Source organism: Globicephala melas, chromosome 12 (assembly GCF_963455315.2).
Source record: "Globicephala melas chromosome 12, mGloMel1.2, whole genome shotgun sequence".
NCBI classification, from domain to species: Eukaryota; Metazoa; Chordata; class Mammalia; order Artiodactyla; family Delphinidae; genus Globicephala; species Globicephala melas.
Genome location: NC_083325.1, coordinates 14,005,583 through 14,027,231, shown reverse-complemented (window position 1 = coordinate 14,027,231; position 21,649 = coordinate 14,005,583). Strand labels below are relative to the sequence as shown.

The 21,649-nt window shown below is 39.0% G+C and overlaps 1 protein-coding gene and 1 pseudogene across 2 annotated transcripts in view; one reads left to right on the top strand and one right to left on the bottom strand.

Moving 5' to 3' along the window:
• The window catches only part of CHMP3 (charged multivesicular body protein 3), an 81,778-nt gene that overhangs the window by 19,499 nt on the left and 40,630 nt on the right, over positions 1 to 21,649 (bottom strand). For both annotated transcript variants that reach the window (XM_030837439.3, XM_060309054.2), the window contains one exon: positions 15,141 to 15,320. In XM_030837439.3, the coding sequence (XP_030693299.1) occupies positions 15,141 to 15,320 (180 nt within the window). The remainder of the gene's footprint in view (positions 1 to 15,140; positions 15,321 to 21,649) is intronic.
• On the top strand, positions 12,254 to 14,073 carry LOC115842532 (UPF0729 protein C18orf32 homolog pseudogene; annotated as a pseudogene).

Genomic DNA, 21,649 nt, shown 5'->3' with positions numbered 1-21,649 from the left:
GAATAATGGTGGGGCTGGACAATTCTTTGTTGTAGGAGGCTGTTTTATGCTTTCTAGGACATTAGCAGCATCCCTGGCTCCTACTGACTAGATGCCGGTAGCAACACCCTACCTTGCCTAGTTGTGACAACCAAAATGCTACACTGCCAAATGTCCTCTGAAGGGCAAAATTGCTCCCTGTTGGGAATCACTGACCTGGGCTAGTAAAGCTCCTGCAACTGAGAATAAACTTAGCTTTGAGCATTTCAACAGCTAAGGCACGAAGGTTAGTAGGGGGGTTAGGACACTCACCTGTGGAAGCATACTATCTTACTAGGAAAGATCATTTTTTCCAGCACTAGGCTCCAAGATAAATTTTGTACCACGATCTTTACTGACTGTACCAGTAACTATCAAATTTATAGAAATATTCGTCCTATGGCTGTTTCTTATCCATTAAAAAAAAAAAAAAGCAAAAGAATACTATGAAAGCACAGCTTGGCAAAGGTATTTCTATAGGAAGCAAAACAGAGGGCTGGAATTGTGGCTTTCTGATGATCCCGCTTGCTGCAGGGATAAAAAGGGCTTTAAATTCTACAGAGACGGCTGTCTCCAGTCACTCTCACCCAATGCCAATCACGGGCTCTTACACTACATTTACAGCTGAGTAAAGTAAGTATTTATATGAATAATGACTAAAATCAAATATAAAACAATGGAAACAATCAATCTGTTAGGGAGATAGGTTTTTTTCACCCTTTAAAAAATTTCTCTTAATATTGTATTTTGTGCAAAGGAAAAATATTTCATTTGAAAAAGACAATTTGCTCTATAGAATTTGAATTTGTAAAAAATTTTGAGGGAAAACATTTAAAACCATTGTTAAACATCAGTATGGACAACAGTAACACAGATATGTATTTATTTTCGAAGACTACGATTGTTCAGGAGGCCTTAAAGAAACTGAATTTAATCTTACATATGTTATATCACTGTTAACCATTAAATGCCAAGTGAAGGGGAAAATATGTTCCTATTTGTTTATTTAAGGGCTTGGACTTGCAGACCTGGGTAATAAATAAATGTGTGTGTGTGTATGAAATGACATACTGTTAGACTAAATATATATATTTAGGTGGTACTCTAATAGAAGTTACTGTTGGACAAGAGGGCTGAGGGCACGACAAGGGAAATGGTGAACATTTACTTTTTATTTTATATATTTCTGTAGTATTTTTTTAAACAGTAAGCCTGCATAACTTAAATTACAAATACTAAAGAATTAAGAAAAACGTGTTTTGATTCAACATCGGTTTAAATTTCAAAGCATCACGTTTTACCTGAAAGATCCATACTTTGCAAACTCGCTTTGAAGTGCGCTAATCAGAGCTAGGAAACAAAGCAAAGAAACACAACAAAGAAGGAAATAGCAGCAGGTACAGAGGTAAGAGGAGCCGCCCTGGCCTGGCTCTCCATTTTCACTACCTCCCTCGCCCCTCTAGTCACTCTGCCCCCAGCACCCAAGAGCTTAGAGCTCCCCTTCAGTCTCTGCTGCCAGGACCCCATCATGGCCCCAACACCTGGGCCTGCCTCACTTTTTAAAAAAAATTTGGGGGTGGCAAAATAAATATAACATAAAATTTACTGTTTTAACCATTTTTAAGTGTACAGTTCAGTGGCATTAAGTACATTTGTATTGTTGTGCAACCATCACCATCATCCATTTCCAAAACTTTTTCATCTTCCCAAATTGAAATTCTGTCCTCATTAAACTCTTAACTCCCCATCTTCCCTCCCTCCAGCTCCTGGCAACCACCATACTACTTTCTGGCTCTATGATTTTGACTATTCTATGTACCTCATAGAAGCAGAATCACTTTTGTGACAGGCATATTTCACTTAGCATAATGTCTTCAATGTTCATCCATGTTGTAACATGTCAGAACTTCCTTTTTTAAAAAAAAAAATTATTTATTTGACTGCATCGGGTCTTAGTTGTGGCACGCAGGATCTTTCATTCCGGCATATGGGCTTCTTCTAGAGCACATGGGCTTAGTTGCCCCACAGCATGTGGGATCTTAGTTCCCCGACCAGGGATCGAACCCATGTCCCCTGCACTGGAAGGAGGATTCTGAACCACTGGACCACCAGTGAAGTCCCTTCCTTCCTTTTTAAGGCTGAATAATATTCCGTTGTGTGTGTTATATACCATGTTTTGTTTATCCATTCATCCTTCAATACACTTGGGCTGCCTTTACCTTCTGCCTATTATAAGTAACACTGTTATGAACAGGGATGTACAAATATCTGAGTCCCTGCTTCCAATTCTTACTTACCCAGAAGTGGAATTTCTGGATCATTTGATAATTCTATTTCCTGCCCCACCTTTTTACCTGTCTCTTAACTTTCTCCCCCAACCAAAACATACTCATCATCTGTCTTGTTCTGCAAGAAACTGCTGTCAGAATGCTATCACTTGGAAAACATCTAATCATGACAAACGTATTAAGAGCTGACAAGGCTTAACATATGACCCCTCCCAGGGACATCTGCATTTGAATAGAGGAATAGCTTTAAAAATTAAATATTTATTTATTTATTTTTGGCTGTGTCGGGTCTTAGTTGCAGCGTGTGGGCTCCTTGTTGTGGCTGACGGGCTTCTCACTAGTTGTGGACCACGTGCTCAGCAGTTGCAGCGCACAGGCTTAGTTCCCAGACCAGGGCTCGAACCCGTGTCCCCTGCATTGGAAGGCGGATTCTTAACCACTGGACCATCAAGCAAGTCCCAAATAGAGGAACATCTTAAGGAGAAGGAATGACTTCATCAAATGGTGGCTTTTCAAACAACAACAGGCTTGGGGTGGGACGGGGGACACTGGAGGTCAAAACAGACAAACGTCTCAGGAACTCATGTCACAGTATTTCTAGTGTTCTCTTTTCTCACTCCCAAAATGTAGACTCCTCCCTTCCGCTCCGTTCTGGGTTCTATCATCAGTTACCTTCTCTGTTGTATTTAACTTGCCAACAGACAACATCCAACTATAAACCCTCTCAACAACCGCCTCCCTGGGGATCCTCCTGCCAGGCACCATGCTCAGGAGCTGGGGAAGCAGGGTGACTCTCATGGAGCCTGTCTGGACAGCCCCAGATGGAGTCTCCTGTCTCTCTTAGGCCTGTTCCTCCCTCTGGGCTGCCAGTGTCTTTTAATGCCCTTCAGTCTTTCCAGGGTCAAGGGTTTGGAGCACCTCAGGCTTATTTCTGCCTTCACCATGTCCACTTAACTCTGCACCCACAACAGTTCTCCAGTGTGCTCTCTCCCACTCATCCCACCAGACTAACCCATCCAGGCCCTGCCCATCCCCTCTCGGGTCCTCCCACCTCCCGCCTGGCTGCATCTGCAGCCTGTGCTTACAGTGCGTGAGGCTCCCCACCGCCTAGGAAATGAAGTCACCGTTCCTCAGCCGAACTCCCCAAACTCTGACTCCAAATTACCTTTCTAGCCTCACCTCCCACTGCCCCCGTCATGCACTCTTGTCGGACTGGATCGAGGGCTGTTTGCTGAACACAGCGTGAACTACCTTACCTGTGCCTCTGTGCCCCCAATCCCTCTACCCAGACACCTCTCTGGTTCTCCCACATGGCCCTCCCTCTGAACTCCCACTGCAGTTTATCTGCAGCACCTCCAGAGCACGTCTCAATCTGAACTTGTCTATGAAAAGCACTGCTCTCCTAACAGCTGTCACAACTGTCTTCTTCAGCTGCCTGCTCATCCTCTCCGGTCATCCCTCCCCCTTGCTCCCAGGTACCCCAACCTCCCAGAACCTCCTTCAGTGTCTGAAGACACAGTTCTTTGTGGCCCCAGGGCCTTCACACATGCCGGCTAACACTCTGGTTGGAACCAGGTTACCCCCTGCCCCAACGCTTAATTACTCATCCTCCTTCAGATATCATCACGGCATGAAAGGAGCCACCCTTGAGTGCATTTCCCTTTTACACTCTCCTAGTGCCCATCACAGTTTGCATTTATAAATATCCATTTATTTGATTATTTAATTTATTGTTTTATTAGGTATGTTTATTTTTATTAAAAGTATCTGTTTTTTGCTTTTCACTCCATAGCTGAGGCCAATGACTGCCTATAATGTTCACTATTTTATCCCTGCTCCCCAGCAATATATCTGGCACATAATAGGGGCTAAAAGAAATGGATTTATTACATGAATTATCATTTTTCTCTTTGTAGCTTAGGCTACCTGCCTGAGAAGACTGGGGAAGTTCCTCATGAAACCTACACTTAATCCAGCCTCCCCACTCTCTTACCTCCCTTTCACTCTTTCTTAAAAAAGAGGAGATGGGGAGAAGAAGCTCTGAGAAACAATGCAAGGAACATAAGAAAAAACATTTTTAAAGATTATCAAGGGTACAGGCACTAGTCCCCTCCACCAGGAAGCCTACACAACCCAATGAACCAACCTTAGCCACTGGGGACAGACACCAAAAACAACGGGACTATGAACCTGTGGCCTGCGAAAAGGAGACCCAAAACACAGTACGTTAAGCAAAATGAGAAGGTGGAGAAACACACAGCAGATGAAGGAGCAAGGCAAAAACCCACCAGACCTAACAAATGAAGAGGAAATAGGCAGTCTACCTGAAAAAGAATTCAGAATAATGATAGTAAAGATGATCCAAAATCCTGGAAATAGAATGGAGAAAATACAAGAAACGTTTAACAAGGATCTAGAAGAACTAAAGAGCAAACAAAGAGTGATGAACAACACAATAAATGAAATTAAAAATTCTCTACAAGGGATCAATAGCAGAATAACTGAGGCAGAAGAACGGATAAGTGACCTGGAATATAAAATAGTGGAAATAACTACTGCAGAGCAGAATAAAGAAAAAAGAATCAAAAGAATTGAGGACAGGCTCAGAGACCTCTGGGACAACATTAAACGCACCAACATTCGAATTATAGGGGTCCCAGAAGAAGAAGAGAAAAAGAAAGGGACTGAGAAAATATTTGAAGAGATTATAATTGAAAACTTCCCTAATATGGCAAAGGAAATAGTTAATCAAGCCCAGGAAGCACAGAGAGTCCCATACAGGATAAATCCAAGGAGAAACACGCCAAGACACATATTAATGAAACAATCAAAAATTAAACACAAAGAACAAAGGGAAAAACAACAAATAACACATAAGGAAATCCCCATAAGGTTAGCAGCTGATCTTTCAGCAGAAACTCTGCAAGCCAGAAGGGAGTGGCAGGACATATTTAAAGTGATGAACAGGAAAAGCCTACAACCAAGATTACTCTACCCAGCAAGGATCTCATTCAGATTTGACGGAGAAATTAAAACCTTTACAGACAAGCAAAAGCTAAGAGAATTCAGCACCACCAAACCAGCTTTACAACAAATGCTAAAGGAACTTCTCTAGGCAGGAAACACAAGAAAAGGAAAAGACCTACAATAATAAACCCAAAACAATTAAGAAAATGGTAATAGGAACATACATATCGATAATTACCTTAAATGTAAATGGATTAAATGCTCCAACCAAAAGACATTGATTGGCTGAATGGATACAGAAAAAAGACCCGTATATATGCTGTCTACAAGAGACCCACTTCAGACCTAGGGACACATACAGACTAAAAGTGAGGGGATGGAAAAACATATTCCATGCAAATGGAAATCAAAAGAAAGCTGGAGTAGCAATTCTCATATCAGACAAAACAGACATTAAAACAAAGACTATTACAAGAGACAAAGGAGGACACTACATAATGATCAAGGGATCAATACAAGAAGATATAACAATTGTAAATATTTATGTACCCAACATAGGAGCACCTCAATACATAAGACAAATGCTAACAGCCATAAAAGGGGAAATCGACAGTAGCACAGTAATAGTAGGGGACTTTAGCACCCCACTTTCACCAATGGACAGATCATCCAAAATGAAAATAAATAAGGAAACACAAGCTTTAAATTACACATTAAACAAGATGGACTTAATTGATACTTATAGGACATTCCATCCAAAAACAACAGAATACACATTATCCTCAAGTGCTCATGGAACATTCTGCAGGATAGATCATATCTTGGGTCACAAATCAAGCCTTGGTAAATTTAAGAAAATTGAAATCACATCAAGTATCTTTTCTGACCACAATGCTATGAGACTAGATTTCAATTACAGGAAAATATCTGTAAGAAATACAAACACGTGGAGGCTAAACAACACACTACTTAATAACCAAAGTATCACTGAAGAAATCAAAGAGGAAATCAAAAAATACCTAGAAACAAATGACAATGAAAACACAACCCAAAACCTATGGGATGCAGCAAAAGCAGTTCTCAGAGGGAAGTTTATAGCAATACAATCCTACCTTAAGAAACAACTCAAATAAACAACCTAACTTTACACCTAAAGCAATTAGAGAAGAAGAACAAAAAAACCCCAAAGTTAGCAGAAGGAAAGAAATCATAAAGATGAGATCAGAAATAAATGAAAGAGAAATGAAGGAAATGATAGCAAAGATCAATAAAACTAAAAGCTGGTTCTTTGAGAAGATTAACAAAATTGATAAACCATTAGCCAGACTTATCAAGAAAAAAAGGGAGAAGACTAAAATCAATAGAATTAGAAATGAAAAAGGAGAAGTAACTGACACTGCAGAAATGCAAAGGATCAGGAGAGATTACTACAAGCAACTGTATGCCAATAAAATGGAGAATGTGGAAGAAATGGACAAATTCTTAGAAATGCACAACCTTCCGAGACTGAACCAGGAAGAAACAGAAAATATGAACAGAGCAATCACAAGCATGGAAATTGAAACTGTGATTAAAAATCTTGCAACAAACAATAGCCCAGGACCAGACGGCTTCACAGGCGAATTCTATCAAACATTTAGAGAAGAGCTAACACCTATCCTTCTCAAACTCTTCCAAAATATAGCAGAGGGAGGAATGCTCCCAAACTCATTCTACGAAGCCACCATCACTCTGATAGCAAAACCAGACAAAGATGTCACAAAGAAAGAAAACTACAGGCCAATATCACTGATGCACATAGATGCTAAAATCCTCAATAAAATACTAGCAAACAGAATCCAACAGCACATTAAAAGGATCATACACTATGATCAAGTGGGGTTTATCCCAGGAATGCAAGGATTCGTCAATATATGCAAATCAATGAACGTGATATACCATATTAACAAACTGAAGGAGAAAAACGATATGATCATCTCAATAGATGCAGAGAAAGCTTTTGACAAAATTCAACACCCATTTATGATAAAAACCCTCCAGAAAGTAGGCATAGAGGGAACTTTCCTCAACATAATAAAGGCCATATATGACAAATCCACAGCCAACATCGTTCTCAATGGTGAAAAACTGAAACCATTTCCACTAAGATCAGGAACAAGACAAGGCTGCCCACTCTCACCACTATTATTCAACATAGTTGTGGAAGTTTTAGCCACAGCAATCAGAGAAGAAAAAGGAATCCAAATTGGAAAAGAAGAAGTAAAGTTGTCACTGTATGCAGATGACATGACACTATACATAGAGAATCCTAAAGATGCTACCAGAAAACTACTAGAGCTAATCAACGAATTTGGTAAAGTAGCAGGATACAAAATTAATGCACAGAAATCTCTTGCATTCCTATACACTAAGGATGAAAAATCTGAAAGTGAAATTAAGAAAACACTCCCATTTACCATTGCAACAAAAAGAATAAAATATCTAGGAATAAACCTACCTAAGGAGACAAAAGACCTGTATGCAGAAAATTATAAGACACTGATGAAAGAAATTAAAGATGATACAAATAGATGTAGAGATATACCATGTTCTTGGATTGGAAGAATCAACATTGTGAAAATGACTCTACTACACAAATTAATCCACAGATTTAATGTAATCCCTATCAAACTACCACTGGCATTTTTCACAGAACTAGAACAAAAAATTTCACAATTTGTATGGAAACACAAAAGACCCCGAAGAGCCAAAGCAATCTTGAGAAAGAAAAATGGAGCTGGAGGAATCAGGCTCCCTGACTTCAGACTATACTACAAAGCTACAGTAATCAAGACAGTACGGTACTGGAACAGAAACAGAAATATAGATCAATGGAAAAGGATAGAAAGCCCACAGATAAACCCACGCACATATGGTCACCTTATCTTTGGTGAAGGAGGCAAGAATATACAGTGGAGAAAAGACAGCCTCTTCAATAAGTGGTGCTGGGAAAACTGGACAGCTACATGTAAAAGAATGAAATTAGAACACTCCCTAACACCACACAAAAAAATAAACTCAAAATGGATTAATGACCTAAGTGTAAGGCCAGACACCATCAAACTCTTAGAGGAAAACATAGGCAGAACACTCTATGACATAAATCACAGCAAGATCCTTTTTGACCCACCTCCTAGAGAAATGGAAATTAAAAAAATAAACAAATGGGACCTAATGAAACTTAAAAGCTTTTGCACAGCAAAGGAAACCATAAACAAGACGAAAAGACAACCCTCAGTATGGGAGAAAATGTTTGCAAATGAAGCAACTGACAAAGGATTAATCTCCAAAATTTACAAGCAGCTCATGCAGCTCAACATTAGAAAAACCAACAACCCAATGCAAAAATGGGCAGAAGACCTAAATAGATATTTCTCCAAAGAAGATATACAGATTGCCAACAGACACACGAAAGAATGCTCAACATCATTAATCATTAGAGAAATGCAAATCAAAACTACAATGAGATATCATCTCACACCAGTCAGAATGGCCATCATCAAAAAATCTACAAACAATAAATGCTGGAGAGGGTGTGGAGAAAAGGGAATCCTCTTGCACAGGGAACTATATTCAACATCCTGAGAGAAACCATAATGGAAATGAATATAAAAAAGAATATATAGTAAAGAAAAAGACTATCAATAATAAAGAACAAATTATATTCACGAAATAAGAACAAGATGATTTTTAAAAAATAAGATCAGAGAACTCTTTCCTGAAAATTAAAATTAAGACAGCTAAAATAAAGAATTTGAGAAGAAACAGAAAATAAAGTTGAGCAAATTTCTCAGAAAGTAGAACACAAAGACAAATTGATGATGATAATGACAATAACATTTAGAACCTAAATATACAGCAGTTACCATGTGCCAGGCACTGAATTAAGTCTCACAACTATCCTATGAGGAAGGTACTATGATTATTTCCAAAGTGAAAACAGGAAAGATAAAAAAATTAAAGGATCAGTCTGGGAAATCAACTGACTAAACAACTGACTAAAATCTTTCCTAACAACTGACTGAAATCTTTTCCTTTCAGAAAGAAACAGAAAATATAGTGGAAATGAAATGAACACATCGACATACCCAAGAACTGAAGGACCAAGAAACAGAAGGGATAGAACCCTTGCTTTTTAGAAACCCATGTCGAAATATCTGCAGATGAAATTATATGATGTCTTGGATTCCCAGGGGAAAATACAGGGAGAGGCGGGGATACAGATGAAGTACGACCAGCCAAGATTCTTGGATGGGCATATTAATTTTGATGTATCCATTAAGATATGAGTGGAGATGTCAACTATACAATGATAAAGTCAGGTCTGAAGATAAAGATTTGGAAATCAATGGCATTTAAAGGCATGCGATTAGATGAGATCACCTACGGGGAGAGAGGCAAGATGGAAAAGAGCAGAGGATCTAGAACAGAGCCCTAGAGTATTTTAACATACAAGTATCAAACAGCAAATATTTTACTTTTCAGATGTGATAAAGCCACATTATAATACATATTTGAAACAACATAATATATTTTTATGGATGTATACTTAAGGGATAACAGGCTCTTGATATACGTTGTTTATGTTTACAGTTACGTTCATTACTGAAAGTACATGCTACAGGAGAAGAGATATTTTTCATGTAGATTAATGAATATTTGTGAGCTATAACTCCTTGAAAAGATATTTTGGAATCAGTACACAGGAAGAAAAGGTGAACAGAAGAGACTGGTCAAGCCCACTAGTTCCCAGGGAAATGTTATAACGTTTCTCAAAAATTAAAAAGTCTGACAAAGGTTGGTGGAAAGGTATGGAAAAAAGAACCCTTATCCGCTGCTGGTGGGAATACAAATTTGTCTCTTTGGAGAACAATTTTGCAGTTCTAGCAAAATTTAAACCCAGCTATTTTTAACCCAGCAATTCTACTTCTGAGTATATAACTGTCCTAAAGAAACACATGTGTAAAAGTGAAAAGACATTCACACCAGCACTGTTTAGTAATAGCAAAAACTGAAAACAGCCTAAATGTCCATCAACAGGGAAGAGAAGAATAAAATGTGATACATTCACAGGATGGAATACCACCCAGTAGTTAAAAACATACTTATTTATCATATCAAACTACATTTATCATTATATCAATATATTTATCAAAATATATTTATCATATCAAAATATACTTATCATTACATTTATGGGTATATTTCAATAGGACAATGATAAATGGGAAAAAAAGATGCAGAATGGTACACACAGTATAACACCATTTATACAAATTTTAATATTCATGATAGTGGTTACCTCTGAGGAGGCTGAAAGAGAAGGGAATGGAACTGCAAAGGTATATTAAAGAAGCTTCAACATTAGTAATACTGCTTTCTTTTACAATATAAAAACTAAGGCGGGGAGAAGCGGGGGTGGGATGAATTGGGAGATTGGGACTGACATATATACACTACTATGTATAAAATAGATAACTAATGTGAACCTACTGTATAGCACAGGGGACTCTACTCAATGCTGTGGTGTGGTGACCTAAATGGGAAGGAAATCTAAAAAACAGTGGATATATGTATAGGTATGACTGATTCACTTTGCTGTACAGCAAGAAACTAACACAACATTGTAAAGCAACTATATTCTAATAAAAATTAATTTAAAAAACTGAGGCAAATATAGCAAAATGTCAAATTGTATTGGTTCTGGGTGTTAGGTACATAAGCATGCACTATATTATCCTGTGTACTACTATCTTTGCACCTGGGGAGAAAAAGAGTCTGTGAATACAGTGCTTTATTCATAGGGGGAAAAAGGGTAAAATAAACTATATGTTTTTTGATGTTGATTCAGTAAAGGAAATGCTGAAAATTTTAAAAATAAGCTTATCATGGTCAACTGAACATGTATCTTTTCAGCATGTTGCAGAAAAAATAGGGAGTAAATATGAAGCTTTCAATGATGGCTGTAAAAGTCAAGTATATTTAGTTAAGCTTTCAAAATAACAGATAAGATTAGGCTGTTTCTCCACAGTACTGAATACTTGGCTTGTGCAAAAGGCATATATCTAGGTTATATGTCCAATATTTAAAGAGCCTAAATACATCACTTTAGGGCTGAAATAACACAGTTGTTAAAAGTTAAGAAGATATGGTACAAACAGTTGTCTTATTTTTTTTACTCTTTCTTAATCCATGGATTGTTTTCTTCAGTATCTGGAGAAAGAAACTGATATATTCACTATTAGGCACATTAAAAAAACCACATTCAAATGTTAAAACTGAACATAAAGAAATACCTTCAGAGCCAAGTACGACCAAATAACGGATTAAGTACTCATTTGGCACCAGCGTTTAAATTGAAACATTCAAGTCTTCTAACTTTTGAGTGTGATGTACTCATCAATGTAGTAACTGACAGAGTTGAAGATATTCTTTCTTTGGCTGCACTGTGCGGCTTGCGGGATCTTAGTTCCCCGACCAGGGCTTGAACCTGGGCCACGGCAGTGAAAGCGCAGAGTCCTAACCACTGGACCACCAGGGCATTCCCTGAAGATATTCTTTAGTGAAAAATTACCCTGTAATTTCTGAATCTGTACTCAGTCTAATTATCTGACAGTTATTTGCTGCTATTCTCAAAGAACTCTAATTCTGAGTTAGGATTTCTTCATTTAACCGAAAATAAGTAAGAAAAGAAACCAACTGGATGTAAAATTTAACCTATGCCTCAAGCTGTCAGTGATCTGGAGACAGATGCCTGCGGAAGATCACAACGGTATTATACTGGACACTGAAAGGTAACTAAATTATGTTTATTTTTAAATATTATAATGAGTTTTTGAAAAGTAAATTGGGCGGTGCCCACTGGGTTGGCTGTGGCATGTCCCCCTGTGACCTCCCCTCTGGAAGCATGGACACTGCCACTGGGGCTTGGTGGTCGCAGGTCAGGATCTCAAGCCTGGGACAATGGTGTGCATTCCCTGCATCGTCATTCTAGTTGTGCTCTGGGTCTACAAAAAGTTCCTGGAACCATATATATACCCTCTGATTTCCCCCTTTGTTAGTTGTATGTGGCCTAGGAAAGCTATACAAGAATCCAATGATAAAAACAAAGGCAAAATAGACTGTAAGGGTGCAGACACAAATGGATTACCAACAAGAGGACCAACAGAAATCTCTGATAAAAAGAAAGACTTAAGTGACTGTCACAAAGGATCTCATTGTTTTAAAAATGGATCTGATAGGGCTTCCCTGGTGGCGCAATGGTTGAGAGTCTGCCTGCCGATGCAGGGGACATGGGTTCGTGCCCTGGTCCGGGAAGATCCCACATGCCGCAGAGAGGCTGGGCCCGTGAGCCATGGCTGCTGAGCCTGCGCATCCGGAGCCTGTGCTCCGCAACAGGAGAGGCCACAACAGTGAGAGGCCCGCGTACCACAAAAAAACAAAACAAAAGATAAAATGGATCTGATAGTATGAAGCACCTTCTTTGTACTTGTCTCTGATCTTTCTTCCTGAGACCAGAATTTGGGCTAGATAGTTTACATATTTACCTGACACTAATCAGGAAATACCTGCTATTTGTATTTCAAGTGTAGCTAGTTATAGTTAATGACCTCATTCCTGAGTTCCTTTTTTATTAAAGTAGCTTTCATTTCTTTTATTGCAGTTTTAAAAATACGAATAAATAAAAGGTTCATGCCAGTAGACACTGTTCCTAAATCAGTCCCTAAAACTCCTTGGGCCTCTAGTTTTTATTCAGGCTCTTCAAATTTGAGGAGTATAATTTTACCGTGAAACAGTGCAGTGAGACTGTGCGGTGAAATGAAAGGTGGCTTTTGGAGATGATAATGACTTGAAACATAAAGATGTAATTACTGTCTCACTCAATGGAGCAGCTTATCTATGAGAGTAGTAATTACTGTTTATTGCTCTGAGGAAGACAGAAAAGACAGGGAAATGGGGTAACCTCTCTGAAAAATAGAACATCTTTAACATAAATGGCTAATGTATATTATAAAATTCTAATCCTTGTCATATTCCTTCTATTCCTACGAATGTATTAAATACTCAGTTTAGCTTGTTGTTCTTTTTTCTTTTAAAATATAAATATTTAAAAGTAAGATTTTTTAACCACATCAGAAATCAGGATTGTAATAGTGTGATGGCATCAGGATAGTTAGGGAGGAGCAATATATTTTTTCTTCTTCTTTTTTAAAGTTTAGATTGTATCAGTTATTTTGTTCCATAATAAGACACTAAAATTCGTGGTTTTCAGCAACAGTGACGTGACTGCACAGTTATTTGCTGGTCTGGGCCTCTCCACATGATCTTTCATCCCGGGCCTCTTCATTTTAGTGTAAGGATCTATAAATATTCAAAGACGATGAGACGTATCTTTATAGAATATTTATTTTCTCTGAAGCAAGGAGAAGTTAGAAAGGACTCCCTGCCTTGGGTCCCCAGTGAAGTCCTGGGTCCTAACTGAGGCTCTGTGAAGCTGTGTCTGGTCAAGTCATTGATCCACCTTGGACTTCCTTTGATATAAATGTGTTTCAACTTTTCTGCCCCAGCCTACCTGAGGGATAAGATAAATTCTCATTAGCAACTAAATCCAGTTGATTAATTTAGTTTGTTTTTTAAGGTATTAAAAACTATATTATGAAAATAGCAGATGTTCATAGTAGAACGATGCAAGGGCAGGTTAAATGAAAAGTTAATGTTCTTTCTCTACTCTCATTTCTTTGTTCTAGCTCCACAGATGTAACCACTATTAGCTTTTTGTATAGCCTTCTAGCAACTTTTTTTTTTTTTTTTTTTTTTGCGGTACGCGGGCCTCTCACTGTTGTGGCCTCTCCTGTTGCGGAGCACAGGCTTCAGATGCGCAGGCTCAGCGGCCATGGCTCATGGGCCCAGCCGCTCCGCGGCATGTGGGATCTTCCCAGACTGGGGCACGAACCCGCATCCCCTGCATTGGCAGGCAGACTCTCAACCACTGCACCACCAGGGAAGCCCTAGCAACTTTCTTAAAATATATCATTAAAAAAAAAAATTAAATTGATAGTACACATGTATGCTGAATACCCAATACAGGGCCTGCAGGTTCCTAAGATGTAAGAAAGCATTAGGTTGAGAGTCAGAGATGAGGCAGAAAAGGAGGTGAGTGAAAGCCAAAGACAAACTTAGACTATTTAAAATCCTGCCTGGGGCAACTCTGGGCCTAGGGCCGAAGAAACTCTTTCCTTCATCCTCCCTCTAAGGTGTGGGCGCACTGCTTATGCCTATGACTCAACCCTCAGGTCACTTTACAATACTGTTCACATGAGGAAATACAGTCTGAATTCTAAACAAAGTACATTTAGATGGAGATTCTCCCATTATTTCGACAACACTGGCAAAAGAAAATAACAATAAAATAAAAATGAGAGTAATAAGTATATTTTGCTTTTGTATAACACTCCAATTAAGACAATGTAAGTAATAAAAACCAGAGCTAAGACTGTCCTTCCTCATATATACACTAACAAACGTAAGGTAGATAGCTAATGGGAAGCAGCTGCATAGCACAGCTCGGTGCTTTGTGACCACCTGGAGGGGTGGGATAGGGAGGGTGAGAGGGAGGGAGACGCAAGCGGGAAGAGATATGGGAACATATGTATATATATAAATGATTCATTTTGTTGTGAAGCAGAAACTAACACACCATTGTAAAGCAATTATACTCCAATAAAGATGTTAAAAAAAAAAAAAAGACCTTCCTATTCAAGGAAACAGTGTTATAATAACGGCAAGAGCATCAGCTAATGATGTGGCTGTAAGGTACCGCTGTCTTACCCAGCTGATTCTTCATCCCCATGAGCACGGAGTTCATGTGTGCTTTGGATGCATAGAGCTTGCTCACGGCCTTCCTTGACCTGATCATCTCCTTGGCCAGAACCACACAGACATCCTTCTGACCCTTCTTGGCAGCATCTTTCACAGATCGTTTCACTTTTTCTTCTTCTCTTTGGATATCTAAATTTAGAACATAAGACAGAACATCAAAAAATTAAGGGTAAACCAGGAGTGTTATTGGCACTGAAATCTGTTCTTACTGTGATCTAAATGTACCTATTAAACAGGAAAACAGATAGGAGGATATAAACTAAATAAAAATAATTAATGTGGTTGGTATTCATTATTTCCGGAAACATTAAAGTAATATAAGAGTAAACAGAGGGCTTCCCTGGTGGTGCAGTGGTTGAGAATCTGCCTGCTAATGCAGGGGACACGGGTTTGAGCCTTGGTCTGGGAAGATCCCACATGCCACGGAGCAACTAGGCCCGTGAGCCACAACTACCGAGCCTGCGTGTCTGGAGCCTGTGCTCCACAACAAGAGAGGCCGTGATAGTGAGAGGCCCGCGCACCACGATGAAGAGTGGGTGGCCCCCGCTTCCCACAACTAGAGAAAGCCCTTGCACAGAAACGAAGACCCAACACAGCCATAAATAAATAAATAAATAAATAAAAAGCCAAGCATTTGAAGCCCTTAAAAAAAAAAAAAAGAGTAAACAGAAAAGTAAATCCTAATACACTAGAGAAAATTTCAAAACTGACTTTGCAAGCCCATTCTAACATCTGTTGGTACTGGTACTAAGGAACTTTAAAAATACTGTAAATGCGGGGAATTCCCTGGTGGTCCAGTGGTTGGACTCAGCCCTTCACTGCCATGATCCTGGGTTCAATCCCTGGTTGGGGAACTCAGATCCTGCAAGCCGCATGGCGTGGCCAAAAAGAAAAAGAATACTGTAAATGAATTCCAGAGCTTGCTCTCATAATCAATAAGTAGTATTCCCACAATTACAGGAGTACAACCTCAGTACATTTATTAATGATTTATAAAAACCTACAACTAAAGGAAAGCCTGAACATACAAAAAGTATCACATCAGTATCAACTAGAGGTAAGATATGTCTATGTTATGTGCTTTATGATTAGGAGAGATTTTTTCCAATTGTGGTAAAATATACATAACATCAAATTTACCATCCTAACCATTTTTAAGGACACAGTTCAGTGGTATTAAGTACATTCATATTGTTGTGAACCATCACCATCATCCGTCTCCAGAACTCTTTACAGTTTTCAACACTGAAACTCAAAGGCTTTAAATAATAACTCCCTATTCCCTCCTCCCACCAGCCCCTGGCAAATACCATTCCGCTTCCTGTCTTTATGAATTTGACTACTCTAGGTACCTTATGTAAGAGGAATCCTACAGTATTTTGTGTGTGTGTGACTGGCTTATTTAACTTAGCATAAAGTCTTCAAGGTTCAGCCATGTTGGAGCATGTATCAGACACCCTGCTTTTTAAAGGCCGAATATTACATTGCACATATATATCAAATTTTGTTTATCCATTCGGCTATTGACAGACACTTGGGTTGCTTTCACAACCTTTAGCTATTGTGAATAATGCTGCTATGAACATGAATGTACAAGTATCTTTTTGAGACCCTGCTTTCAAATCATTTGTGTATATACTTATATTACCATAGACTTCATGGCTTAAAAATCATGAATTTATTTCTCATAGTTCTGGAAGCTGGGAAGTCCAAGATCAGGGTTCCTAGTGAGAACCTACTTCCTGGTTTGTAGGTGAATGCCCTCTTGCTGTATCTTCACAGGGCAGAGAGTTCACCTCTTGTCTCTCCTCTTATAAGGGCACTAATACCATTCATAAGGGCTACACCCTCATGACCTAATTACCTCCCAAAGGCCCCACCTCCAAATACCATCACATTGGGATTAGGGCTTCGATGTATGAAATTTAGGGGCACACAAACCTTCAGTCTATAGCATTCTGCCTCTGCGTACCCCCCCCCCAATTTATGTCCTTCTCATATGCAAAATGCATTCATTCCAACCCAACAGCCTCAAAAGTCTTAACTCATTCCAGCATCAACTTTAATGTTTAAGTCCAAAGTCTCATCTAAATATTCTCTAAATCAGATATGGGTGGGACCTGAAGTATGATTCAACCTGAGGCAAAATTCTTCTCCAGCTACGAATTTGTGACAGGCATAGAATAATCATTCTTACTCCAAAAGAAAAAAACAGGAAAGAAGGAAGGGGTGACAGGTCCCAAGCAAGTCCAAAACCTAGCAAGGCAAACTCCATGAGCTCTTAAGACTCAAGAATAATCCTCTGTGAGTAGAGCCACAGAGGTAGAAAACAAACTTATTTTGTTTGGGGGTGGGGTGGGGGAGGGAGAATAAATTGGGAGATTGGGATGGACATATACACACTACTATATATAAAATAGATAACTAATAAGAACCTGGGGTATAGCACAGGTAACTCTACTCAATACTCTGTAATGGACTATATGGGAAAAGAATCTATTAAAAAAAGAGTGTACATATGTATATGTATAACTGATTCACTTTGCTGTACAGCAGAAACTAACACAACACTGTAAATCAACTATACTCCAATAAAAAACAAGCAAACAAACAAGAAAAATAAGAATAAACCTCTTTGGTTTGATATTCTGACTTTCAGACCCACAAGGGTGGCAATGTCACCACGATGGCTGGTGGGGTACCATCAGGCAGCAGCTTTCTGTGGGGGCCCCACCCAAGCTGAGGTTCTGCCAGGCAAGGGGTCTTTGGTTGGAGGCAGCCTAGCATATACAGGAACTGAGGTAGTGGCCCTGATGATGTCTGAATCAGATCTGGGGACATTCTTTCCTTTCCCTGAAGAAAAGTGCAAGTTAAAAGCCTAAGTTTTACTGTCTTGTCCTGTAAAATCTAAGAAGTCAGACAGCCTTCCTTTATTCTGACCTGGATCCGTCCCCATCAGTTCAGACTGGCAGTGATCTCTCTGGAGTAGCTGATAAAATCCATGGGTCACACCCATACTAATCTCCTTATCAAATGGTCAGTCACATAGGTCAGCCATACACTTGGTGTCTTCTGAACCAGCTTTCTCAGTTTTGCAATATGGACAAACAGAGATTATTCCAAATCTCTAAGTTCTGGTTCCACTTTGCTTAACAATTCCTTCTTCATTTCTCTCTCCTCGCATCTTACTATAAGTAGTCAGGAAGAACCATGCCACTCCTCCTATATTTTGCTTAGAAATCTCCTCAGCTAAACACACAATTTCATTGCTTGCAAGTTCTAATTTCCACAAAACAGTAGACCCTGAACACACTTCAGCCAAGTTCTTTGCCACTTTATCAAGAATTGTCTTTTCGCCACTGTCCAATTACATGTTTCTCATTTCCGTTTGAGATCTCATCAGAACGGCCTTTACCATCCATACTTCTACTAACATTATGTACATGGTTATCTATGTGTTCTCTAAGAAGATGGAGGCTTTCTCTCCAGCTCTGTTTTTTTCCCTTAAGCCCCCACCAGAATCATCTTTAAAGGTCCACTCCTGGCGAACTAGGGTTTTGTTAGCATGCAACTCGAAATTCTTCTAGTCTCTACCCATTAACCTAGTTCCAAAGCTGCTTCCACATTTTATGTGTTTGTTACAGCTTCTTGGTACCAATATCTGTATTAGTCAGATTAGTCAGGCTGCTATAATAAAAATACCATAGATTAGGTGGCTTAAACAACAGAAATTTATTTCAAACAGTTCTGGAAGCTGGAAAGTCCAAGATCAAGGTGCTGGCAAATTCAGTTCCTGATGGAAGCCCCCTTTTTCTGGTTTGCAGATGGATGCCTTCTTGCTGTGCCCTCTCACATGGAGGACAGATATTATTTGTCTTGTGTCTCTTCTGATAACAGCACTAATCTCGTTCATGAGGGCTCCACCTTCATGGACTAATTACTTGCTAAAAGCACCCCCCCCCCACCAAATGCTATCATATTGGAGATTAGGGCTTCAACACATGAATTTGGGAAGGACACAAACCTTCAGCCCACAGCAATACTCGAAACTGGAATTTCTGGATCACATGGTAATTCTATTTTTAACCTTTTGGGGAACAGCTCTGTTTTCCACAGCTGCTGCACCATTTTACATTCCTCCCAATGGTGATCAATGGTTCTAACTTCTCCACATCCTTTGCCAACATTTGTTACTTTATGTTTTGTTTTGACTGACAGCAGCCATCCTAATGGGTATAAGGTGGTAGCACATCCTGATTTATATTTCCCTAATGATTAGTGATGTTGAGCATCTTTTCATGTGCTTACTGACCACTGGTATGTTTTCTTCAAAAAATATTCTATAGACTTGAAAGTCTATTCAAGTCCTTTGTCCATTTTTGAATATTTATTTGGATGCGCCAGGTCTTAGTTGTGGCACACAGGATCTTCGTTGTGGTGTGCAGGATCTTTAGTTGCAGCACGTGGGGTCTTTAGTTGCAGTGTGTGGCATCTTTTAGTTGTGGCATGTAGGATCTTTTAGTTGCGGCATGTGGGATCTAGTTCCCTGACCAGGGATTGAACCCGGGCCCCCATTATTGGGAGTGTGCAATCTTAACCACTGGACCACCAGAGAAGTGCCTGAAAAGGGCTTTTTAAAGTTGAGTTTTACGAGGTCAGTTCTACGTATATTCTGCAAATATTTTCTCCCAATCTATGGGTTGCCCTTTTAGTGTTTCCCCTTTTTACTGTGTCTTTTGATTCACAAACTTTTTCATTTTCATGAAGTCTATGTGGTCTGTTATATTTTTTTGTTGCCTGTGGCTTTCAGGTCATATCCAAGAAATCACTGCCAAACCCAATGTTGTGAAGCTATGGCCCTGTTTTCTTCTAGAAGTTTTCTAGTTTTCGCTTTTACATTTAGGTCTCTGATCCATTTTTAATTAATTTCCATATATGGTTTTAGGTAAGGGTCCAAACTCATTCTTTTGCATGTGGAAATCCAGTTTACATAGCACCATTAGTTGAGAAGGCTGTCTTTTCCTCACTGAATGGTCCTCACATATATTTGACCATATACGTGAGGGTTGATTTCTGGGCTCTCTATTCTATCTCACTGGTCTTTATGACTGTCTTCATGCCAGTAGCAAACTGGTTTTAATTAGACAGTTTTGTAGGAAGTTTTTTTCCTTACAGTTTTATTGATATATAACTGACATACAGCACTGTATAAGTTTAAGGTACACAGCATGATGACTTACTGACAGAGATCATGAAATGATGATCACAGTAAGTTAACATCTATCATCATATAGATAGAAAATAAAACACAGAAAAAATATTTCTTCCTTATGATTAGAACTCAAGATTTACTCTCTTAACAGCTTTCATATATAACCTACAGCAGTGTTCATTATATTCATCCTGTCATACATTACATCCCTAGTACTTATTTATCTTATACTGCAAGTTTGTACCTTTTGACCACCTTCATCCAATTCTCACTCCCCCCAAACCCCAACTCTGGTGACCACAAATCTGATCTCTTTTTCTATGAGTTTGTTTGTTTGTGGTTTTTTGAACTATAGTTGACCTACAACACTACGATAGTTCCTGGTGTACAGCACAGTGATTTGGTATTTCTGTACATTACAAAATGATCACCACAATAAGTCTAGTTACCATCTGTCATCATACAATGATACTACATTATTATTGACTATATTCCCCACTCTGTACATTTCACCCCTGTGACTCATTTATTTTGTAACTGGAAGTCTGTACCTCTTAATCCCCCTCACCCATTTCACTCATTTACCTGCGCCCCTCCCCTCTGGCAACCATCCGTTTGTTCTCTGTATCAATAACAGTTTCTGTTTTGCTATGTTTGTTCATTTGTTTTGTTTTTTAGATTCCAAGTACAAGTGAAATCATATGGCATTTTCTTTCTGTCTTAATTTCACTTAGCATATTACCCTCTAGGTCCATCCAGGTTGTCACAAACAACAAGATTTCAGTCCTTTTTATGGTTGAGTAGTATTCTAGCTTATATATGTCTATACACACACCACATCTTTATCCATTCATCTATCAGGGGCACTTAGGTTGCTTCTATATCTTGGCTACTGTGAGTAAGGCTGCAATAATCATAGGAGTGAATATATCTTTTCAAATTAGTGTTTTTGTTTCCTTTGGAAAAATACCTAGAAGTAAAATTGCTGGATCATATGGTAGTTCTAATTTTTTGAAGAACCTCCATGCTGTTTTCTGTAGTTGTTGCCACAATTTACATTCCCATCAATACTGCACAAGGGCTCCCTATTCTCCACATCCTAATCCACACTTGTTTGTTGTCTTTTTAATAATAGCCATTCTCACAGGTGTGAGATGGTATCTCACTCTGGTTTTGATTTGCATTTCCCTGATGATTAGTGATGCTGAGCATCTTTTCTTGTGTCTGTTGGCCATCTGTATGTCTT